We start from the raw sequence: 23,858 nt of genomic DNA on the forward strand, positions 1-23,858 counted from the left end.
GAGACGAGTGAGGCTAAGATGGCGCCCACTCGTCTCCATGACACTGCTGGGTGGAAGCGATGTCAAAACGTCACTTCTGTCCACGCCTCTTTAAAGCACATTTTTTTGAATGACTTTTTTTTTTTTTATTGCATTTTAGTGTAAATATGAGATCTGAGGTCTTTTTGACCCCAGATCTCATATTTAAGAGGTCCTGTCATGCTTTTTTCTATTACAAGGGATGTTTACATTCCTTGTAATAGGAATAAAAGTGACACAATTTTTTTTTTAAACAGTGTAAAAATAAATAAAATAATGTAAAATAAATAATAATAATAAAAAAAAATGTTTAAAAACCCCCCGTCCCGACGAGCTCGCGCGCAGAAGCGAACGCATACGCGAGTAGCGCCCACATATGAAAACGGTGGTCATGTGAGGTATCGGCGCGACTGGTAGAGCGAGAGCAATAATTCTAGCCATAGACCTCCTCTGTACCGCAAAATATGCAACCTGTAGAATTTTTTAAACGTCACCTATGGAGATTTTTGAGGGTAAAAGTTTGACGCCATTCCACGAGCGGGCGCAATTTTGAAGCATGACATGCTCTGATTCCTACTGTATCAAATTGTATTGTATTTGTACTGTCTACCCTCAAGTTGTAAAGCGCTACGTAAACTGTTGGCGCTATATAAATATTGTATAATAATAATAATAATGTTAGGTATCAATTTACTTAGCATAACATTATATTTCACAATATAAAAAAAAATTGGGCTAACTTTACTGTTGTCTTATTTTTTATTCAAAAAAGTGAAGTGAGCTTTTAAGACTGCTGCGCAAATACGGTGCAAAAAAAAAAAAACGACCGCCATTTTATTCTCTAGGGTGTTAGAAGAAAAACCATATATAATGTTTGGGGGTTCTAAGTAATTTTCTAGCAAAAAAGACCTGTTTTAAACATGTAAACACCTAAAATCCAAAACGAGGCTGGTCCTTAAGTGGTTAAACTAATACTTTGTTGAAGCACCTTTTGATTTTATTACAGCACTCTTTTTGGGTATGAGTCTATCAGCATGGCACATCTTGACTTGGCAATATTTGTCCACTGTTCTTTGCAAAAACACTCAAAATCTGTCAGATTGCGAGGGCATCTCCTGTGCACAGCCCTCTTTAGATCACCCCACAGATTTTCAATTGGATTCAGGTCTGGGCTGTGGCTGGGCCATTCCAAAATTTTAATCTATCTTCTTCTGGGGAATCCATTTCTTTGTTGATTTGGATGCATGATTTGGGTCCTTGTCATGCTGAAAGATGAAGTTCCCCTTCATGTTCAGCTTTGTAGCAGAAGCCTGAAGGTTTTCTGCCAATATTGACTCATGTTCGGAACTGTTCATAATTCCCTCTACCTTGACTAAGGTCCCTGTTCCAGCTGAAGAAAAACAGCCCCAAAGCATGATGCTGCAACCACCATGCTTTACGGTAGGTATAGTGTTGTTTTGGTTATGTGCAGTGTTGTTTTTGTACCAAACATATCTTTTGGAATTATGGTCAAATAAGTTCAACCTTGGTTTCGGGAGACTTCAGATGTATTTTTGCAAGATTTAGCTTGGATGTTTTTTTCATAAGAAAAGGTTTCCATCTTGTCACTCTACCCCAGACCCCAGACATTTGAAGAATACGGAAGATTGTTGTCACATGTACCACACAGCCAGTACTTGGCAGATATTCCTGCAGCTCCTTTAATATTGCTGTAGGCCTCTTGGCAGCCTCACTGACCAGTTTTCTTCTGGTCTTTTCATCAATTTTGGAGGGACGTCCCGTTCTTGGTAATGTCACTGTTGTGCCATATTTTCTCCACTTGATGTCATCAGGAAAGACTCACTAGAACAGCTTTACTTTATTTTGGGTTAATCAGAGGCTTTTTAAATGATGTCAGGGCAGGGAAGTGCAGTCAGGGGAGGCAGAGCCATGAACATTAATCGCTTCCCAACCAGTCGCCGCAGTTATACGGTGGCAGGTTGGCTCCCCTGAGCAAGCCGTCATAGCTGTACGTCGGCTCTTTAAGATGCTGTAGCAGGCCTGCATCGTGTCTCCGGAGCTGATGCACGTGCCTGGCGGGCACAATGACTGCCGGGGACCGTGATCACTCGTGACCGAGCGAGAACTGTGTGTGTAAACACACAAATCCCGGTTCTGTCAGGGGAGAGGTGACAGATCGTGTGTTCCTACTAGTACGAACAACGATCTCTCTCCTCCTCTAGTCAGCCCCATTCCCCCCACAGTTAGAACACACATAGGGAACACAGTTAACCCCTTGATCGCCCCCTAGCAGTAACCTCTTCCCTGCCATTTATAGCACTGATCTCTGTATAAATGTATACATTTAGGAGAACAACGATTACACATTCAAATTATGTGATACCAGAATGGGGTGTTGCTGATGCTGTTTCAGGAAATCATACTGATCTAAAACTCTGCATACAGCTCAAATGCATCCCTGAAGCATGTCATTTGAAGGATTGTTTTTTTTCACCATTTTGATGTCGAAGTCGCATAAGGTGGAGGGCCCTCTCCTTGCTGACTGTTTTTTTTTGCATACTGGTACATATACCCCCTGGCAATGCAAAGCTACCACACTGTCAATGCCTTGTCTATCTGCCTTAAATATGGGTTGAATTAATTTTGACTTTTGACCTATTAAGACTTGCCTTCCATTGACTTCAATTTAGTTTGCATAAAAATTCCTAATTTGTAAATGTTATGAAGCATTTGCTGCACATGCCTGCAAACTCAACGTAAGCAGATTCACCCATAACTAGCAGGCATCGTACAATTGGAGATACTTTCAATTGGAGCTTTGCAGGCACCCGCTAAAAGCTTTATGTATACTAAAGCTTGCTAAATACGATGCTCTTCAGATACACTAGTCAAATACCTTGGGGATATGAATATTAAATATTCTGAATATGAAAAACCTGTACTGTCTTAGGCCAAAAAAGACAAACAGTGAGGACATTTAAATGCTCTTATCCTTTTATCGACAGTCAGACATGGGATATGCACAGTAATAACAAAATAAATATAACTTTCCTTGACATGTCTCTACAGTAGGGCTGCAACAAGCAATTATTTTCATAAACAATTAGTTGGCCGATTATTGTTTTGATTAATTGAATAATCGGCTAAAAACCTAAAAAAAAAAAAAAGTGTGGTGTATAATTTAGTTATTATGTAAAGTTAAAAAAAAGATATACATGAATGTCTATATGCAGTGGTAAATATAAACAACCAGCTATATGGTTAGGGAACAAAATATCTAATCCACTCTGAGAATAACAGACAGAAGAGATATATATACTATTAGAGGTTGAATCTGGTACATATCATCAGACTCAGATCACTTTTTATTATTGAAAGGGTAACTCCAGTTTTGTGGGGAAAAAAATAGCAAATAAAGAAAAAATAATATAGCGCATATAATTGTGACACTAGTCATTTTGTAATTGAATGTTATTAAAAATGACCTTTCCTTTTCAATCTGTAATTTTCTGAGAATGCATTGCAATATGGCTACCTGGAGTTGTTCTGTACACAGAGTGTGTACTGACCACTCCCCAGAAACATCATGTCCTGCTTGTGTGATTGGCTCACTCATTTTCCCAGAAGTCTGCCTAAGATACAAGTCAGATTTCAGGCATCCCTGCAACAAAAATTTAATTTTTTGAGAGATACTTTCAATAGGAACCCATCTAAAGGGATGCAGGCCCAGCAGATTTCCTCATTAGTGCCCAGTAGCTCCACACCTGACAGTTAATTATGAAACCGCTCCCATTAGACCCACTTAGTACAGAGGCACAAACACATTGATTTCTCCAGAATAACAAAAGGTAGGAATCTGCGACAAAGTTTGTTATAATCCTTGCAGTGTTCATTGATCACCCAGAGGGGAATGTTTTTTTCTCAACAAAAGTGGAGTTACGCTTTAACCACTTACGGATCGCCCGCTGTTGTTTTACGTCGCTACTTTGAAGAGGTGTATCTTTGTTATGGCAGCAGCTAGCTGCCATAACCCCGGTATCCTCTTCTTCAGCAGGCGGTCCTCTTTCAGATAAAAGTGGTCTTTGTGGCGGATACACCGCAAGATCACTTTTATTGCGGCGGGAGAAGGCCCCCCTCCCGCCACGCTTAGATGCCCCCACCCATCTCCATACCACTGCAGGGCGGAAGCGACGTAAAGAAAACATCACTTCCGCCCATAACTCTTAAAGGGACTTTTTTTTTTTTTTTTTCAAATTACATTTAATTTTTCTATTTTTTTTTATTGCATTTTAGTGTAAATATGAGATCTGAGGTCTTTTTAACCCCAGATCTCATATTTAAGAGGTCCTTTTTTTCAATTACAAGGGATGTTTACATTCCTTGTAATAGGAATAAAAGTGACATCATTTTTTTTTTTTAAAGAACAGTGTAAAAATAAAAAAAAAAAAAAGGTAAAATAAGAAAAAAAAGAAAAAAAATTTAAACGCGCCCCGTCCCGCCAAGCTCACACGCGGAAGTGAACGCATACGTGAGTAGCGGCCGCATATGAAAACGGTGTTCAAACCACATATGTGAGGTATCGCCGCGATTGTTAGAGCAAGAGCAATAATTCTAGCCCTAGACCTCCTCTGTAACTTAAAATATGCAACCTGTAGAATTTTTTAAACGTCGCATATGGAGATTTTTGGAGTAACAGTTTGTAGCCATTCCACGAGCAGGCACAATTTTGAAGCGTGACATGTTAGGTATCAATTTACTTGTTTATATCTTTCACAATATGAAAAAAAAGGCTAACTTTACTGGTGTCTTATTTTTTTTAATTCAAAAAAGTATTTTTTCCAAAAAAAGTGCGCTTGTAAGACCGCAAATACGGTGTGAAAGTATTGCAACGACCACCATTTTATTCTCTAGATTGTTAGAAAAATAAATATATAATGTTTGGGGGTTCTAAGTAATTTTCTAGCAAGAAAAACTGACACAGACTGACACACCACTCCACCGATTGCTGCGATGCGCGCCCCCACGGGTGTGCAGCGGCATATTATCCTGCTGGACGTCATAAGACGCCCAGTCAGGATAACTGAACCACCGCCCGGCCGTCAATCTGCTATAGGCCAGGCGGGAAGTGGTTAAGAAGGATCGTTTAATTTTCTAACCATTAGTGGGGTCAAATCGACATTAGTTTTTGAGCACAGTGACGAGAAAATTCGAAGGAGCTGTAAAATTTTCTTGAGTGAATTTTCAGACAGTGTATGTGGTTTGCGTTTAGAAACCACATTCATTTTAAAATTGAATTTGTGAAAGTGAAATTTTCGAACAACATTCGTCCATTCCTTTATTCTACAAAGAATTTTCATATCAATATTTTTTACTAATATTCTTGTCCGAAAATCGATGCGTGTATGGCCAGCGTAAGGCATTTAGTAGCAGCAGCATCATTTTTTATCATTTATCACGCGTCGGATCGGAGGCTCCTCTGGTATAATACAGTTTTTTAGAAATAAAAATCTCACCCTTTTTTACCTGCACTATGCGGAAGTTTTTGTTTTTCTTTACATACTATCTGGATGAGCGCTTGCCCATATTGGGCCACTTGTGACACATCCTGCCTCCAGTGCCTTGAGTTTGGAATCCTTACCTTGATGACCTGCCTTGATGATCCTTGGAGGTTCGGTTGATGATCCCTTGAGGTTCGGTTGTAGTCCACCCATCTGCTTGATTGACTCCATGTCGCTGACAGGGGAGTCAACCAGATCTGGTAAGAGTACCCATCTTTTCTTATCCATCGATGTTGAGCATTATTGATGTTGGTTCCATCCACGGATCTATACCACCTCTGTCAGCTCATGTTTGTTATCTACCACCCAGGAATGGCCCCCTCCATATAATAAAATAGTACTAAAGGCTGAGACCTGTTGCATGGATATATTCATTTTAAATATGATGCACAATACTGGTACATTTTTTACTTTAAATGTAATTGTAATGCCTTTAAAGTGGATTGGAGTTTTTTTTTCAAACAACAAACTTGTCATACTTACCTGCTCTGTGTAATGGTTTTGCTCTTCCGGGGTTCCCCACCAGTGCTTCTGCCCTACTGCCTTTAAAGTGCTTCTATAGCAAGCTGCAAAGTATAGTATAGAGTGCCCCTATAGCAAAGTAAAGAAAACATCTCCCTTTAGAATCACTTCTCCTGTCCAGAACTACATATCCCATGAAACATTGCTCCTCACACATTCACATACACAAGTTCTCAGGCTCTTACTGACCTGTATGGATGGTGCACTGAGCTGTATGTGTGCCGCACTGTATTTTCTGATATGTAAACAAATAATGCATTCTGTAGGCAAGCCAACTAATCAGCTGACCAACTAATTGATTATCTTAATCAATTATAATCGATTATGGCGAATAATTGTTTTCAGCCATACTCTACAGTACCCAAAAACGAATCATTTTTATAACATTTTTGGGAGGAATGGAAAACTTAGTATAAAAAGCATAGTGTACAGTATATATAAATAGAGCCTCATTAAGAATACCAGATGTATAATTCAGAGACTGGAAAATCCTTAGAAAGCCATCTTGATATATTTGATAGAGATAATAAAGTCCAAAAAGCCTTTAAATCTGAACATAAGAATTCAGTTAGGACTTTATTATCCTAAAGAGATGTACATGCATGAAGCGTATTCTTACAAATTAAAGTAAGAACTAGATATTCAAATTTAAGTGGTTGTTTAACTGCCTGATAAGCTAGAAAAAAAATTGAATAGCCATTGAGACTGTAGTGTTATAAAAACTCAAATTCTGTAAATTGTACTTTTTTTCCTGCAATGAAAATGATTTGCTATCATGTCCTAAGTAACTATTAGAGCAACATATTGTGGGGTTCAGCTTTAAGGAGAGCGCTCGCAGAGAGGTGATCTAAGTCGCATGTAAGGTTAAAGGGCTTTCTGCCCGTGTTTATTGGTCAGCGTGTACAGCAAACAAAAGGATTCCCACACAGGGGTAAGAAGCACAGTCCAAAACAAAAGTCCAGCAAAACAGGTGTAAGCCTTTTGGGTAGTAAATAGACCATACTGGGTCTGTTCCAGTCCTGCAGAAATGTTCCCTCACAGCCTGCTTGTCTCCTTTCTCAACACCACCCTTATTAACCCAGGGAAGACAAATTATATCTTAGGCGGGAAACAAGGTGTGGCCAGTGCTTAACCACTTGTGTCCTGCTACAGACCTCTCACTGCCACCCATTTACCTTATTAACCTCAAAATTCTATGTGGCAGATGTGGCACACTCCATCCACAACTGACAGGAGCTGTTTGTCACAATATGTTCTACCTGGAAAATAAGTAGCATAAAAAATGGTCAAGTGTCACCTATCTTAATGTTTGATTTTTATAAATTATACTTCTACTTTACCAATAGCTGGATTCCAATTTTCTCTTGATTTAGTTAAAAATGAAAACTGCCAGCTCAGGTTACATGTATAGTGGCTAGCTAGAGTATGTAGCATAAGCCTTTTAAGTAATGTAGAGGACATACCCCTTTTTAGTCTTTATTTTTTTTTTTAATTTACAGTTGTGCTCATAAGTTTACATACCCTGGCATCATTTATGATTTCTTGGCCATTTTTCAGATAATGTGAATAACACAAAAACATTTCTTTCACTCATGGTTAGTGTTTGGCTGAAGCCATTTATTATCAATCAACTGTGTTTACTCTTTTTAAATCATAAACACAGAAACTACCCAAATGACCCTGGTCAAAAGTTTACATACCCTGGTGATTTTGGCCTGATAACATGCACACAAGTTGACACAAAGGGGTTTTGAATGGCTATTAAAGGTAACCATCCTCACCCATGATCTGTTTGCTTGTAATTAGTGTGTGTGTATAAAAGGTCAATGAGTTTATGGACTCCTGACAGACCCTTGCATCTTTCATCCAGTGCTGCACTGATTTTTCTGGATTCTGAGTCATGGGAAAAGCAAAAATCTGTCAAAGGATCTGCGGGAAAAGGTAGTTGAATTGTATAAAACATGAAAGGGATATAAAAAGATAGCCAAGGAATTGAGAATGCCAATCAGCAGTGTTCAAACTCTAATCAAGAAGTGGAAAATGGGGGGTTCTGTTGAAACCAAACCACGGTCAGGTAGACCAACTAAGATTTTAGCCACAACTACCAGGAAAATTGTTTGGGATGCAAAGAAAAACCCATAAAAAACTTCAGGTGAAATACAGGACTCTCTGAAAACATGTGGTGTGGCTGTTTCAAGATGCACAATAAGGAGGCATTCGAAGAAAGATGGGTTACATGGTTGAGTCGCCAGAAGAAGTCCATTACAATACAAATGACACAAAATATCCCACTTACAATACGCCAAAAAGCACAGGGACAAGCCTCAAACCTTCTGGCACAAAGTCATTTGGAGTGATGAGTCCAAAATTGAGCTTTTTGGCATCAACCATTTGGAGAGGAGTCAACAAGGCCTATGATGAAAGGTACACCATTCCTACTGTGAAACACGGAGGTGGATTGCTGATGGTTTGTGGATGTGTGAGCTACAAAGGCACAGGAAATTTGGTCAAAACTGATGGCAAGGTGAATGCAGTATGTTATCAAAAATACTGGAGGAACATCTGCATTCATCAGCCAGGAAGCAGCACATGGGACGTATTTGGACAGTCCAACATCACAGTGATCCAAAACACAAGACCAAGTCGACCTGTCATTGGCTACAGCAGAATAAAGTGAAGGTTCTGGAGTGGCCATCTCAGTCTCCTGACCTCATTATCATTGAGCCACTCTGGGGAGATCTCAAACGTGCAGTTCATGCAAACAGCCCAAGAATTTACAGGAACTGGAGGCTTTTTGCCAAGAGGAATGGGTAGCTTTACCATCTGAGAAGATAAAGAGCCTCATCCACAAATACCACAAAATACTTCAAGCTATCATTGATGTTAAAGGGGGCAATACACGGTATCAAGAACTGGGGTATGTAAACTTTTGATAGAGTAATTTGGGTAGTTTCTGTTGTGATTATGATTTAAAACGAGTAAACACAGTTGATTGATAATAAATGGCTTCAGCCAAACACTAACGATGAGTGAAAGAAAAGTTTTTGTTATCATATTCTCTGAAAAATGGCCAAAAAATCATAAATTCTGCCAGGGTATGTAAATGTATAAGCACAACTGTATGTAGTTGGATGTAAGCAATTTTAATCACTATTTGTGAGCACTTTTGCTAGTTAAGCTCCCAAGCTATTTTCACATTTAAGCTGTTGTCTTTTATTTCAACAATAAAGCAGGTGGATGACTGCACACTGTTTTACTCTGAACATCTTTATTAAAACAATATCCACAAATAAAACATCACAGCACCAAATCTTTCATGCTAAGGAGAGCTATCATTTAAATACCATCACACACTCAAAGATCATACAGCAGGGCATACAGCAATTAGTATCTTCCACAGCTGGACATAATATTAAAACCTTATAAAAACAGACCAACAATCTATAAAATATGCAAGCCAAAAAATATAAAGAAAGAAGAACAAATAAACAAACAACAGAGGGTCAAGAAGGAAATATCCATACAAAAATATAGAAAATCCAATCGTAGATCCATTTAAATACATACAGCAGCATAAAATCCCCATGAAACACCTACAAGACAGAGGTAGGAAGAAAAAAAAAGGGGAGGGGAGAGGAAAGACACAACCCATGCAGGAGAGGGGTGCACTCTGCTGTATCACTCATAAAAATGAGTGACACCCCACTCAAAATTTAGTCCATTGGGTATAAGGGTCCAGAGATGAAAAATCTAGTAGACCTCTCTACTGCATAGGAGCTGAAACACATCCCCACCTTTCTCCAGAACTCACAACCTCTCAATAATCTGAATAAACAAAGCAGAAACATTGCCCGCATGGCATTCATTGAAATGCTGGGCGACATTAATAGCATGTCGTTTTTCAGTGTTGTAAAGATGGTCGTGGAGATGGTCCCTGAGGCGTCTTCCCACATATTGGATCCAGCGAAGCCTACAAGAAACAACATAGATAATATACTGAGCATTACAATTTAAAAAAAAAAAATGCATTGATCTTAAATGTTCTACCATTAATGGTGAAATGTACAATATTGGCACTCAAGATATGGAAACAACATGGTCAGCCAGCAGAGCCACATTGATAATTTCCTTTGAAATGCCACCAAGTAGTGGACAGCGGACCAGCTGGATTAAAAAAAAAACTAGGGGACAAAACATACCTAGTGAATGTACCCTCCTAGATACTACATTAATACCATCCTTAAGTATATCAGCACAAGCCCGATAATTAAATTGGATGGGTAAGTACTTATCCAGAATTTTCCTAATCTGACTGAATTCAAGACTATATGCTGAAAAAAAGGTTGGTTTATTTTTCATTTTTTCTGCTTATGCTAATCACACAGTAACTCAGTCCTACTCCTAGTTTTGGCAATGTTATAAGCGCTATTCCACATCCATCTTGGATAGTGCCTCTCAGTAAAGTGTTGCTAAGGCAAGAAAGACTCTTGTTTAGATGTGCTTCTCATCTTTGACAAGATGAACCTCAAAACATGCTCAAATTAAAACTTTAGTTATCTTAAACATTTGAAAACTTTACCTTCCAAATAATGTTCATCATTCATCAATAAAATACCTTGTCACAACTTACATGTTTGTATTAAAGCAATCACTGTATATATGGGCAGCACAGTGGCTAAGTGGTTAGCAACCTTGACATTACCTGCCCTGAGTTTGCATGTATGTTCTCCCTGTGACTGCGTGGGTTTCCTCCCACACTGCAAAGACATGCTGGTAGTTTAATTGGCCCCTGTCTAAATTGGCCTGTATGAATGTGAGTTATGGACTTTAGATTGTAAGCTCCTTGAGGGCAGGGACTGCTGTGAATATACAATATATATGTAAAGTGCAAAGTAAATTAATAGCGCCATATAAATACTCGTAATAAATATGTCACAGAAAGAATAGTTTGAGTTTTAGCATTTCCCTAGTCATCCTCACTTATTGATGAAAACAGGTCAGTTCCATAAAATAACTGAACACTCTAAAAAGTGTCTAAGAAATAAGAGGGTTAGGAAGCTCTCCAACCTGTAATACCAAATAGGCATAGGTTTATAGGTTATCCAGAGAAGAAGTTAATAAAAAGTCCATATTTTAAATAAAACATGTATATATCATATACAGTTGCTACACTGGGGAGGAGTGGGGACCTTGGGCCTGGGAAGCAAATACAACCAACTGGATTTTTCATGGTAGGGACAGTTTCCCATGGACTAAAGAAAGTGCATAGCACAAAGTATTCTGTGGTGCTTCACTGAGTGACGGGCCATGGAGAAAGGTGAGTATTATTCTAGTTTATTTAACCGGTTCCCAACCGGCGCACACCGATGTACGTCGGCAGAATGGCATGGCTGGGCAAATGGGCGTACCCGTATGTCCCTTTAAATTTGCCGCCGTGCCATCCCGTGTGCGCCGCCGGCCGGGACCTCCGTGAGTCGGGTCGCGGGTCCCGCGGACTCGATCACCGCAGGGATACCCGCGATCGCCTCACAGAGAGGAAGAACAGGGAGATGATAATGTAACCAAGCATCTCCCCGTTCTGCCTAGTGACAGTGTCACTGATCTCTGCTCCCTGTGATCGGTAGCAGAGATCAGTGACGTGTCACACGTAGCCACGCCCCCATACAGTTAGAATCACTCCCCAGGACATACTTAACCCTTACCTAGTGGTTAACCCCTTCACTGCCAGTGTCATTTACACATGAATCAGTGCATTTGTATAGCACTGATTGCTGTATAAATGACAATGGTCCCAAAAATGTGTAAAAAAATGTCCGATGTGTCCGCCATGTCGCAGTCACGATAAAAATCACTGATCGCTGCCATTACTAGTAAAAACAAAAAAAATTAATAAAAATGCCATAAAACTGTCCCCTATTTTGTAAACGCAAACCAATCAATAAACACTTATTGCAATTTTTTTTTACCAAACATATGTCGAAGAATACGTATCGGCCTAAACTGAGGAAAAAAAATGTTTTTTTTTTTATATATTTTTGGGGGATATTTATTATAGCAAAATGTAAAAAATAATTAGCTTTTTTCAAAATTGTCGCTCTTTTTTTGTTTATAGCGCAAAAAATAAAAACCGCAGAGGTGATCAAATACCACCAAAAGAAACCTCTATTTGTGGGAAAAAAAGGACATCAATTTTGTTTGGGAGCCATGTCGCAGGACCGCGCAATTTTCAGTTAAAGCAACGCAGTGCCGAATCGCAAAAAGTGCTCTGGTCTTTGGCCAGCAAAATGGTCTGGGGCTTAAGTGGTTAAAAGGTAAGTTCACCTTTTCTAAAAAAAAAAATGAAATAAATGCACATCTTTTTGCAGGTAAAAAAATGTGAATTTTTTTTTGCAGACTGTTAGTGTAAGCCACCTGCTCATACCTCGTACAAGCAGGAAGTTACACATAGACAGGAAGCATCAATGAAGTACCTAGAGCGCTCAACAGCACTCTGGTAGTTCATTGAGAACTACAAGCCAACAGCCTTAAAAGCTGTCGGTAGTTGTAGTTCTCCTATTCACAGAACTCTGAGTGAAAGCTGCCTTTTTGAAAATTGTAACAGCGGGCACGGGGAGAAGATCCCCAGCCTGCTGCCACAGCGGGGACTTGGGGGGGCGGGGAATAGGGCAGCTACAGCAGTAATATGTTACATGGTACACCCTGAATACTGGTATAGCATGTAACAGGTTATAATAGGCGAACTTATTCTTTAACACATCTCATATAAAGTGGGCCTGTAAGGGGTGAACTGTAAATGAAGAACTAATTTATGAGCTAAAAAGGATAACTCCTCTCTGTAAAAATAATATGAGATCACCTAAATATATATAAATCAAAAACAAATACTGACAGCATCACAAATAATTCTTATAACTGAGCTGCCTCTAACATATGAGCACAAAACATTTCAGTTATGCATTCTTTTAACACTAATTTCCTTTGCTGTTCTCTGCATAAAATCTCATAGCTGCAAAGTAAGTCAGTACTGGAAGATAATCTGTGAATACAGATTTGACCAGGGAGCAGATAGCTACTATCTGCAGGTCTCGCTCTGATTGGGGTCTGAATGAATTAACTCCATTTAGGGTCTCAGTCAGTCTCAGCACATCTGTCTCATCTGTCTCTAACTGGCCACCCTGAGCAACCAACTGACTTTGTTCTTGTGATCTGGTTTATAGGTTCCTAAATGGCCATTTGCCCCTTCTGTGGTATTACTAGCTGTCCGCTTGCCTTGACAGTTTCCCTGTATTTCAGTCTTCCTCCATAAGTCCTAACATTTAGATCTAAGATTTAGATTTGATTGCCTTACACTGCAGAGCCCCAGTTAAACACTATTCCTTGATATTTTGGTTCTTCCATTTTGTATAGAGATCCAATGTTAACCAGCTTTTAGTTTACTTTTATTTAGGATGTGTTCTCTCTCTGTTTACCTTGATTATTTTATGCTATTGGTATACCCTACAAATGAGTTCCTTCACCATCCACGGGTTCTCAAAGTTCAGAAAGTATCTGTTTGCTAGAACTGAATCCCATTAGCAGACACAAATGTGGTCTTGTGTGTCAGCAAATGTTTAACATTGTTAATGGAAGGTCTCTGAATTACCTAGAGGGAAGTCTGGGTTACGTCTGAAGAGACTTAAAGGTTTAGGGGTAGATGAAAAATAGGATTTTTTCATCATACTTACCTGTAAGATCCTTTTCTTTAAATACATCACGGACACAGAGTTAGGCTATTATTCATTACTTACTGGGTTATGCGCCATCTCTAGGTGAATGGACACTGGTAGACCAAAAGGTCTTAGACAGGAAGTCCGCCCCTATATAACCTCTCCCATACAGGAAGTACTTCAGTTTTGTAGCAAGAACTGAATTCCCAAAAGAGGGGAGGGACCTCTGTGTCCCATGATGTATTCAAAGAAAAGGATTTTACAGGTAAGTGTGATGAAAAAAATCCTATTTTCTTTAGCATATTTTCTTTAGCAGATACCTGATGGCGAAAAGCCCAGGAGGTTCCTACACCCCTGGTAGAATGAGGGAGGAGCCTTACATTTCAGACCATAGGCCTGAATGACCAATTGGCGGACCCAATTGGCAATGGAAGCTGCCTGCCCCTACTTGGGTCCTTCTTGTAAAACAAAAAAGGAGTCTGATCCTCGGATCTCCGCAGATCTAAACAGATAAACTCTGACTGCCTGTACTACGTCCAAGGAATGAAGTCGTCTCTCTTCCGCCAAATGAGGCTGAGAGAAAAAAGAAGGCAAAACAATGTCTTGATTTCAATGAAAGGCCGACACCACTTTTGGCAGGAAGGATGGAATAGGACTCGACACCACCTTGTCGTGGTGAAGGATTAGGTATGGTTCCCTACATGAAAAGGCCACCAATTCCGACACCCTTCTAGCCGAGGTGATGGCCATCAGGAAGGCTAGCTTGCGTGACAGCAAGACTAATGGAATTTCCTTGATAGGCACAAATGGTTGTTTCTGTAACATTGACAGCACCAAATGTATGTCCCAAGGTCACATAGGTAACCTAAAGGGGGAAGAAAACGAGTCGCCCCCTGCATAAAGGTTCGCACCAGCGAATGGAAGAGTAAAGCCCTTTGGAAGAATACAAACAGGGTCGAAATCTGACCTCTGATTGTACTCAAAGCCAATCTGATTTTCACAGCTGACTGTAGAAAAGAGAGAATTCTCCCAATCACGTATTTCCGAGGATGCCATTTTCTGACTTCACACCAAGAAATACAAGTCTTTCAGACCTTATGATATATCTTCCTAGTGACCGCTTTCCCAGCATTCACTAGGGTAGACACCACTGGTCCTGAGATGCCATGATCCTTCAGCACCCTGGCTGCAATAACCATGCCGTGGAATATAGGACCTTGAGACAGTAGATCTGGGTGGCGTGGAAGTGCCCACAGCCCGTCTATTGCCAGTCTCACAATCTCCGGGTACCAGGGCCTTCTGGGCAAGGCTGGTGCCACCAGAATGACTGTAACCTCCTCTCTGAATCCTGCGCAAAAAACATGGAAGGAGAAGGATCAGGGGGAAAGCTTAAACCAGGGAGTACTGGCTCAACTACCAGAGCATCTACTCCGATTGCCAGGGGGTCCCTTGTTCGAGACACAAATTGATATAGCTTGTTATTGAACCTGGATGCCAATAGATCGACATCTGGCCATGCCCAACGCTGGCAAATTTCCCGGAACAGCTTCGGGTGTAGGGACCAATCCCCCAGGCAGATCTCCTGAAGGCTGAGATAATCTGCTGAATAGAACCGACACATGTCCCTCTGCCCAGGCTAATATGTGGTTCACCTCTTCCTGAGCTGAACCACTCCTGGTATCGCCCTGGTGGTTTATATAGGCCACCTCAGTGGTATTGTCAGACTGAACTCTGATAGGGCAGTCCTGAAGCTCCACCATGCAGGACCGTAGGGCCAGAGGTACTGCCTGCAACTCCAGGATGTTGGTGGGCAGGCTCTGCTCCACCTTTGACCATCTCTCCTGAGCTGTGAGCCCCTCTAGGGTCAGTTCCCAGCACGAGAGACTGGCGTCTGTGGTCAGTACTCTTCAAGACACCAGGAGAAAGGATCTTCCCTTTCACAGGTTCTGATCCTGCAACCACCAGCTTAGGCTTAAGCGTGCCTGAGGAGATAAGGACATGGGGTAATCTGGGGCTTACCCTCTCCTGTTCCAAGTCAACAAGATGCCTTGTTGTATAGGCCTGGAATGGAACTGGGTGTAGGGAACTTCCTCGGACACCATCCTTCCCAGAAGACTCAGAGTTGAATGGAGGGTTGCCTGGTGCCCCTTACCTGACGCACCTGATGGCAAAAATGCCCTTGCCTGCACCGTATCTAGGATCAGACCTAAATACTCCAGACTCTGAGCTGGTCTCAAGGCTGACTCTCTGGTATTTATGACCAAGCCCAGGTTTTCTAAATACCGCACTATGCAGGCTACGCTCTGTTCTAGGGCCTGTAGTGAGTTATCTCTGAGCAGGAGGACGTCCAAGTATCCGAGCACCATTCCCTGGGCCCTTATAAGACCCAGCCCTGGTGCTAGGACTTTTGTAAACACTGGGGTGCTGTGGTAAGCCCAAAGGGCAGAGCCACAAACTAGAAATGACATTCCTCTACTACAAATTGCAGGAAGCTCTGATGAGGATGAAAGATAGGTACGTGTAAATACGCGTCCCTGATATTGATGGAGGATAGCAAGTGTCCCATCTGGAGTGAGGCTACTACCATGCGGACTGACTCCATCCGAAAGGACTGGATTAAAATATACTGGTTCAGGGATCTTCGATCCAAAATTGGCCTTGTGTCGCCATTCGCTTTTGAACCATGAATAGTTTCAAATAAAACCCAGCGCCCCTTTCAGATACAGGACCCTGTATGATCACTCCCTGATGCACTAAACAATCTAGTTCCTGAGACAAAAAGTTTATTTTTGGGGGATCCGAAGGAACGCTGGATCCTAGAAACCTCTGAGGGGGAACCCACTGTAATAACAGCTTATAACCACGGGATACTGTCAAGGTGACCCACTCATCCTGAACCACACTGTTCTCCAAATGTCGGCAAAGTGCAGCAGCCTTCCCCCCACATGATAGAGTGGGGGTGTCCCCTCAAAAGGAGGGCTTGGTGCCAGGTTTGGAAGAGCTTTGGACCCAGGGTTTATTCTGGCCCTGCGGCTTGCCCTTGGCTCTTGCTCCCTGTTGGCGACAGAACTGCCTTGCCACTGAGACACCTGAGGAAGTGGTTCCTGAGGTTTTAAACGAGGGACGCCTGGTCCATTTCTTCACAGGAAGTAGAGAGCTCTTCTCTCTGGAAATCTTTTGGATATATTTGTCCAAGTCATCACCAAACAAACTTTCCAAATGGAAGGGGAACCCCTGCCAATAACTTCTTACAAGGAAGTCCAGCTGGCCATTTCTTAAGCCACAGACGCCTGCGCATGTGTACAGACAGCAGAGCCATACGAGAGACTTGCTGTATAGAATCCTTCAAGGCATCTACAGCAAAACACTGCTCAAGGTATATCTGCCCTGCTTTCAGCAGAATCCTCCTCCTGGTTAGGCCTGTCAAGCCATCTGACCTGATCCTTTAAGTACTGGCAGACTCAAATTGCTGTGACAGCTGGCTGAATAGCTGAATTGGCTAAAGAAAAGGAAGCCCTTAATAGTGACTTCAGTTTCTTGTCAACAGGGTCTTTCAAGCCCTGTGCGTTATCCACTGGACAAGTTAAGTTCTTGTTTAAGGAAGAGACTGCTGCATCTACGGCTGGCATGGCTGGTTAGTCGCGCTCCTTTTTGAAGACATTGCAAGCCAGAAAAAGGGAGTACCTGGGTTTAGTATTTACACACCCCAGAAGGGAGATCCTTTAATAGGTCACATCAAGCCCCTATGCAACAATCCTGCTAAGTACCTTAGCCTGCCAACCAACACCTGGTGACTCAGGTAAAGATAAATGAATTGCTGAACGTGACTGGTTCAGAGACTGCTCTGTGTCCCACAGCTGTCCCTTGGGAGCGCCACATTTCGCTGCCACACTTAGCCTAAATAAGCTGGCTGTGCGCCGGGACGTTCTGCGCACATGCATGATCCCGGTGAACGCGCGAGGCTGTATTCGCATAAGGCACAAATCTTTGCACGCCAAGACAGAGCTATGGCACATGCACGGCTCCGTGTGCGCACAAATTCAGGTCGTGTTACAGGCAAAACCTTGCCTGATCCTTGCGTCTTCTTTGCGAGGCTCAGGTACCATTTATTTAAGCATATAAGCTTTTCTTCAAATGGATGCAATCGGTCAAGCCGATTCATTTAAGAACCGTTTTGGGACTAAAGACCTGGAGCTCTAGAGAGTTCAAACATGCCCATCCACCTTGCAGGCACTGGTAAAAAACTGAAGTGCTTCCTGTATGGAAGAGGTTATATAGATACGGACTTCCTGCCTAAGACCTTTCGTCTACCAGTGTCCATTTACCTAGAGATGGCGCATAACCCAGTAAGTAATGAATAATAGCCTAACTCTGTGTCCCTTGATGTATGATAAAGAAATATTGAATTATATATGGCTCTATACAAAGCAATGACAATGATTGCTGATCTTCTGAGTTACTCACGGGGACATGTATGCATATCAAGATTTCAGGTCATCAGTCCACCCCACTGCCTTTTGTCAGTAATCTGGTGATTTGGCGTCCATTTCTCTACTTGTGTGTAATTTAGGACAGTTATTATCAAACACAGACAGGGTGGGCACCTGGTGCTCAATTAAAGAAGTAGACCATCCCACTAAACATACAGTATGATGGGCTAAATGGGTTCTCAATGCAATGGATTATACAAAACATGAGTGATGTTATACCAAAAAACCTGCCAACACGACACTCTTAACTTTCATACTGCAATGACCTAATGATTTGGTGTGCTTACAGGAAAAATGTAGTCAGCAAAGGTCAGAGAACATAAATGTGAGGACTTTAATAATTCAAAACTATTTTATTAATGTGGGCAATCTGGTTTACTTAAGGCTTAATTCACATTATGTGTAAAACAGCTAATGCAGACAAGGGGCCAGTACTGTATATTATAAAGCCCTGTGCCTTTTTGCAAAATTCATTACAATGAGATTGGCACACCTGTAAGCCTCTGTTGGCACCCCTGAAGACTGCCTGATATACTCCCATATTGCTTACCTTCAATTGTCCCTAATTATATCTGGGAAACAGCATAGCTTGGATGTGTGTTCTCAGCCTCATTGAAGCATGCTAGTGCATGCTCCCCTTCCCAGCATCGCTAAGTGACTGGAAAGTATGCACTGAATATGCGCCAAGTATGTGTGGAAGAAGCAATATAGCTTGAGCCATTGTCCACGACTAAACTCAGGTACTTCAATTAATGAGTTGATTCCAGCAATGATTTATGAAGGTTCAGCACTCAGTAGAATTGTTGTAAACATCCCACAATAGGAATGTCAAAAGAGCACAGTAGGGATAACACTGGGGCCAGCATTTTGGTGGATAACCAAAGTGCCACCGAGAGCCTGAAGGACAGGACCACAACTGGTAATGTAGGTACATCACAGCTAAGTGAAAAAACACTGATGGACTGGAAAAATTGGGACAAGTCGGTATGAGTTTTAATGTGCACAGAAGCCAAAAAGGCTCCCTTTTCTGCACTAAAATGAGAACAGTTAGAGTTTGGAAATCCAAGATGGGTGGATTTCCCCTTTGGGTATGAACATTGGGAACAGGTAAAAAAATATACTAGAAACCATGGTTTCTACCCTTGCGGTTAGACAGAGAAACAAACTAGAAGAATCTCTTGCTGTTAGCAGCATACTACATAAATAGCATCTATAATCTGTTCAAAGAGATGTTGAAGATAATGTGGAAGAAACTCATCTTATACAAGAATTCTGAGGCCCAGCACCTTAACTAGGATGTCTATACATGTATACTAACATGAGATTCACGGACAGACCATAACAGCTTAGAGAAGAAGTATCACTTTTTTTTCATAGTAATCATTTAAAGGGACAAATCTCTAATTTTACTTTGTCCCATAGGGAACTGAATTCTGTCCTTTTCCCTGTCCAGGGCTCTCCCAGGCTTCACACTTTCTCCTTTTCACTTCAGTTGTACTTAAAGGCAATGCTACTAGAGGTAACTAGGAGTAACAGGTGCAGAAGCCATAACTCTGACCCCAGTGACATACAAAGTTGAAGAACTGAATCTGTATGTGTGTGTGCATCCATCCCTGCATGCTTCTTAGAATTGTAGAGCTGGTCCTCAAGTGCAGCTAGGGAGAAGGGAGGGGGTGGGAAAAAATGAAATGGCGATATTTGTGTGGTAAGCCCAATAACAAAAAATCTTGCAAAGTACATAACGTAAAAGCAAGCCCAGAATAAAAGGATAATTTCATTTCCACACACAAAGTGGGCAGTTGGCAACACTGTAGCACATGCCACAAATATATCCTCAGTACTTCAACAGAGGAGACCTCAACTCAGCGCAAGGCTGTTGTTGTACAACAGTGAGTTGTGGTTAGAGGAAAACTGCCTCAGCTCCAGACTGATAGCTCCATAAGGAATCCCTACACATGCTGACCTGACTTGATTAGCACAGTCCTGTGTGAACTGGAACACATACTATAGCCACTGCCAATTGCAGGACTGTCACAACAGAGAAAACAGAAGCAACGACAATTAACTTCGGAATCTGCACTGCTTGGCAAAGTGGAGAGTTTTCCAGCATTTCCATATCTACCCTGAATCAACCAGTAGCTGTAGATGATTGAAATCACTTGCAGAATTTCAAGGCTGGCGCAGAGAGAACACCAGTATAAACTGGGAAAAACTGTGCCGGTGGCTGACTGGGGAGATTTCTAAGATTTCACATGTTAGGCATGAATATATCAGCAGTCGTTGTTAGTGGAACAAACTTCCAAACAGAGAACAGCAGAGGTAAAGAAAACTATCCTGAGGACATTAGCAAAAAACTGAGGCACGATGGTTTGTTTGCAGGGTCATCCTCGATATGCAAATAAATTCAAGACAGCAGCTTGAGACAATAATGGGAAAATATGATCACTCATATATAAATACATAAACAATATGAAAAATTGAGTGGAAAGTTATTCACTTTAGGTTTACCACCAGAGATGCAAGAGCACGCTCCGCCACTGAAGGTATAGAGGTCTAATCTCATCAAACACATAGGGAACCTTACAAAAAGGGCTGTGAAAATGTGATATAGTTTTTGACAGAAACTGGCACTAGAAAACTTGTTTGTTGTGCATTTCAAAAACTGTTAAATGTGTTTTTAAAAGCACATGTTACGCTCAGAAATAATATAGTAGAACGTTACTCCAAGGAGTGATCTTTGGGGAATAGAAAGATTTTTTTCCTTAGATATTTGTATCCTGTTTACTCCATGGCACGCTTATTTTTTATATAATGAAGGGCTTTTTTTTCTCTTTCCTTTATATTTTTTGCAGAGCCTGATAGACGTGTCTGTTTTTTTTTTTTTTCACATATTCTGACATTAGCACAGTTGCAGTGTTTTCTAGATGGTGTTTCCTGATTTCCCTTATTGCCTGGAATTGCTAATTAAATATGGTAACAAGATAACTACATGGCTCATCCTTTTATGTTTGAAAGCCATGAAAAAAAATCACTTTATTCTTGATTTTTTTATTAAAATTTGCAAAATTAAGATACACTAAATAAAAAAAGCAAATAAGATATTAAATACTAAAATATTGACACTTAAAAAAATGCTAAATGAAGAGCAAAACTAGAAAAATCTCATAAATCTCTCTTGTGTAACTGGACACAGCATGAGTTATCTGTAAACATTTACAGACAGAATGATGTTGTATGGCAGCTGCCCCCAGTGAGTTTGAATGGACCCTGTAAGAATGGCAGGCTTTATTTTCTCACGTCTTCCGCGTTCTCTTGTTGCTCCTTCTCCAACCTCATTTCTTTCAATTCCTGCCTGTACTTCCGTTCGATAAAACGTTTCTGATGAGCCATCTGGGGGAAGTTATCTGGGGAAAGAAAAACAATGACATCACCTACATTGTGCCTGCTGTAAGTCAGTGTGGTTTATCTGACATGCCAAACAACAGCTATACCAGAGCTCAAACTGTTATTCAAACAGACCCTTTGAAAAACAGATGTGCCTTTAAATATATAATAGGAATTGTTATAGAAAATCTAATTTGACTGCACTGTGTGGCTATCAGTGATGAAGATTTTAAAAGCATACTTGTAGAAGCACTTCTTATTTTGTCATGCTAAACAAAGATCCTGCCAAAGTCAATATATTGTTGGAGATGAAACTGCTTCAAGCACATTACAAATGAGCACTGCAAGGCTTTAACTGCAGTAAAGGAAACACACAAAAGACAAAAATAATCTTACATTTCTCTAAGGCGTCCATAGCAGCTTGCATCTCAGCCTGCTGAATGCTGGAAGAAAAAAAAAAAACTCCAATTAACCTAATTACCTCCATCAGTTTTAAGTGAGCTCTTAAATCCTTTTAAGCTGCAATAAGAAGAGAAAATGGGAAAGGGATACGCATTACTCCTTGAGGGTCTTTTAAAGATACAATGGAAAACCTTCCAACATTAAAAGGATAGCTATGTTTCAAACTTATTGGCAATACTAAAAGTTCTTTCCCAGTTAACTATTTTTTGCTTTTCTCAGATATACCGAACCATCTAAAACACTGTTTTGTTGTCTGAATAGCATTAGTGGTCCCAGTACAGCAACAAGATGGGGTATCCTAATGAAACATCTTCGTTAACAGCACACCTGTGCTAAGTAAAATTTTCCTTTACTGATCAACATTTGATTAATACTGCAGTTCACCTTTTTCATGTTTTCCACCTGTCGCACCTTTGGTGTGCCTTCTTCATTCTCTCTATTTTCCCCCTTTACATGGTACTAAACTTTTTCACACCTCAAATTTTACTGATTTCATGATTTCTCTAATATAAAGTACAAAAATTGAATGCCTGAATTACTCCAATCCAACATCAAGGGCCCTTTTGCAGTAATGTGCATGCAGTAACACAAGTGCAAGTCTCTGTGTATTTAACAAGTTTATATGTGATTTTGTTGTTTGTTATGCAAAGTGGGGTAAAGACTTTAAAGAATTTAGGTTTTACATTATACAATTGTGCTAAAATTTGCATATACTAACAAGAAGGAAAATTCGACATTTTGAAATGACATGTCCGGGGTGTGGCCTGGATGGAGTCTAGGCTGAGGCTGCTTCCACTCTTTACATGAGGGTTTTGTGTGATGTGTCCTGGGACTCCTTTTCCTTCCTCATTAACATTTGTCGTTGAAACAGGAATAGGAGAAATCTTATAATGCAAACAAATCTTCTGGTGACAACTATCTAAGGCCCCTTTCACACATGTGGACTGTTTGGTTCATTAGTTCAGTCACGTTTTTTCAAAAAAAAAAAACAGATGAAGTTTACATCAGTTTTTCATCAGTTTTTACCCAAAGTGCCAGAATAGAATGTAAGGTAAGTAAAGCAGCCTCTTCAACTCCCCCCATCTTTATGAGCATTTACATTTTAGATTTTTTGTTGTGTGTTGGAAGTCTAAATAGTTTTTTTTTTTTGTTTTTTTTTTTATATATCAAAGGTATATTCCAATATAACTGAAAAACTGAGCCGTGAAATGATGCAAGGCACCCAGCTTACATTCATCCAGCATTGCTGTAGTGTATCAGACTCTCCACACTATTTTTTTGTCAGTAATCTGGGACCTCCTTTTGCTTTTTTGTCTGTAAAACATGGAAGGTAACCTAACATACCCCCCACAGGTTCCTTGCTGTCTTTCATATACAGAAAGCCTGGAGTATCAACATGTAAATATTAAAACATTTTTCACAGTAGGCAAAGGAAGGATGTTCAAGAACACATCCATTCTATTTGGGGAATTCTCTAGAAACAGACTGCAGATTTATGTTGAGAACCTTTGTATGGCTTTTACCGCTATTTGCTTCTATTATGGGGGAATTTTTCCTCACTGTCATAGTGACAAGAAACTTTCTTACGATAGCACAGTTGCCATGTTTGCTGCATAAGAGCAATTAACAATTTACCTGATTAACAGATTAAACTTGTATTCCCTGCAGATGCCATATAACATCAGAATAAGAAAAAATAAAAATGGAAAAAGTAGCAT

General features: G+C 40.6%; 1 protein-coding gene across 2 annotated transcripts in view; it reads right to left on the reverse strand.

Annotated features, from left to right (window-relative positions):
* Positions 1-9,344: 9,344 nt before the first annotated feature.
* The window catches only part of DROSHA (drosha ribonuclease III), a 651,577-nt gene continuing 637,063 nt past the window's right edge, over positions 9,345-23,858 (reverse strand). For both annotated transcript variants that reach the window (XM_073630893.1, XM_073630892.1), the window contains exons 31-33: positions 22,075-22,121; positions 21,592-21,698; positions 9,345-10,068 (exon numbers count right to left, since the gene is read on the reverse strand). In XM_073630893.1, the coding sequence (XP_073486994.1) occupies positions 10,000-10,068; positions 21,592-21,698; positions 22,075-22,121 (223 nt within the window). In that variant the 3' untranslated portion in view covers positions 9,345-9,999. The remainder of the gene's footprint in view (positions 10,069-21,591; positions 21,699-22,074; positions 22,122-23,858) is intronic.

Source organism: Aquarana catesbeiana, linkage group LG05, assembly GCF_042186555.1.
Source record: "Aquarana catesbeiana isolate 2022-GZ linkage group LG05, ASM4218655v1, whole genome shotgun sequence".
NCBI lineage: Eukaryota > Metazoa > Chordata > Amphibia > Anura > Ranidae > Aquarana > Aquarana catesbeiana.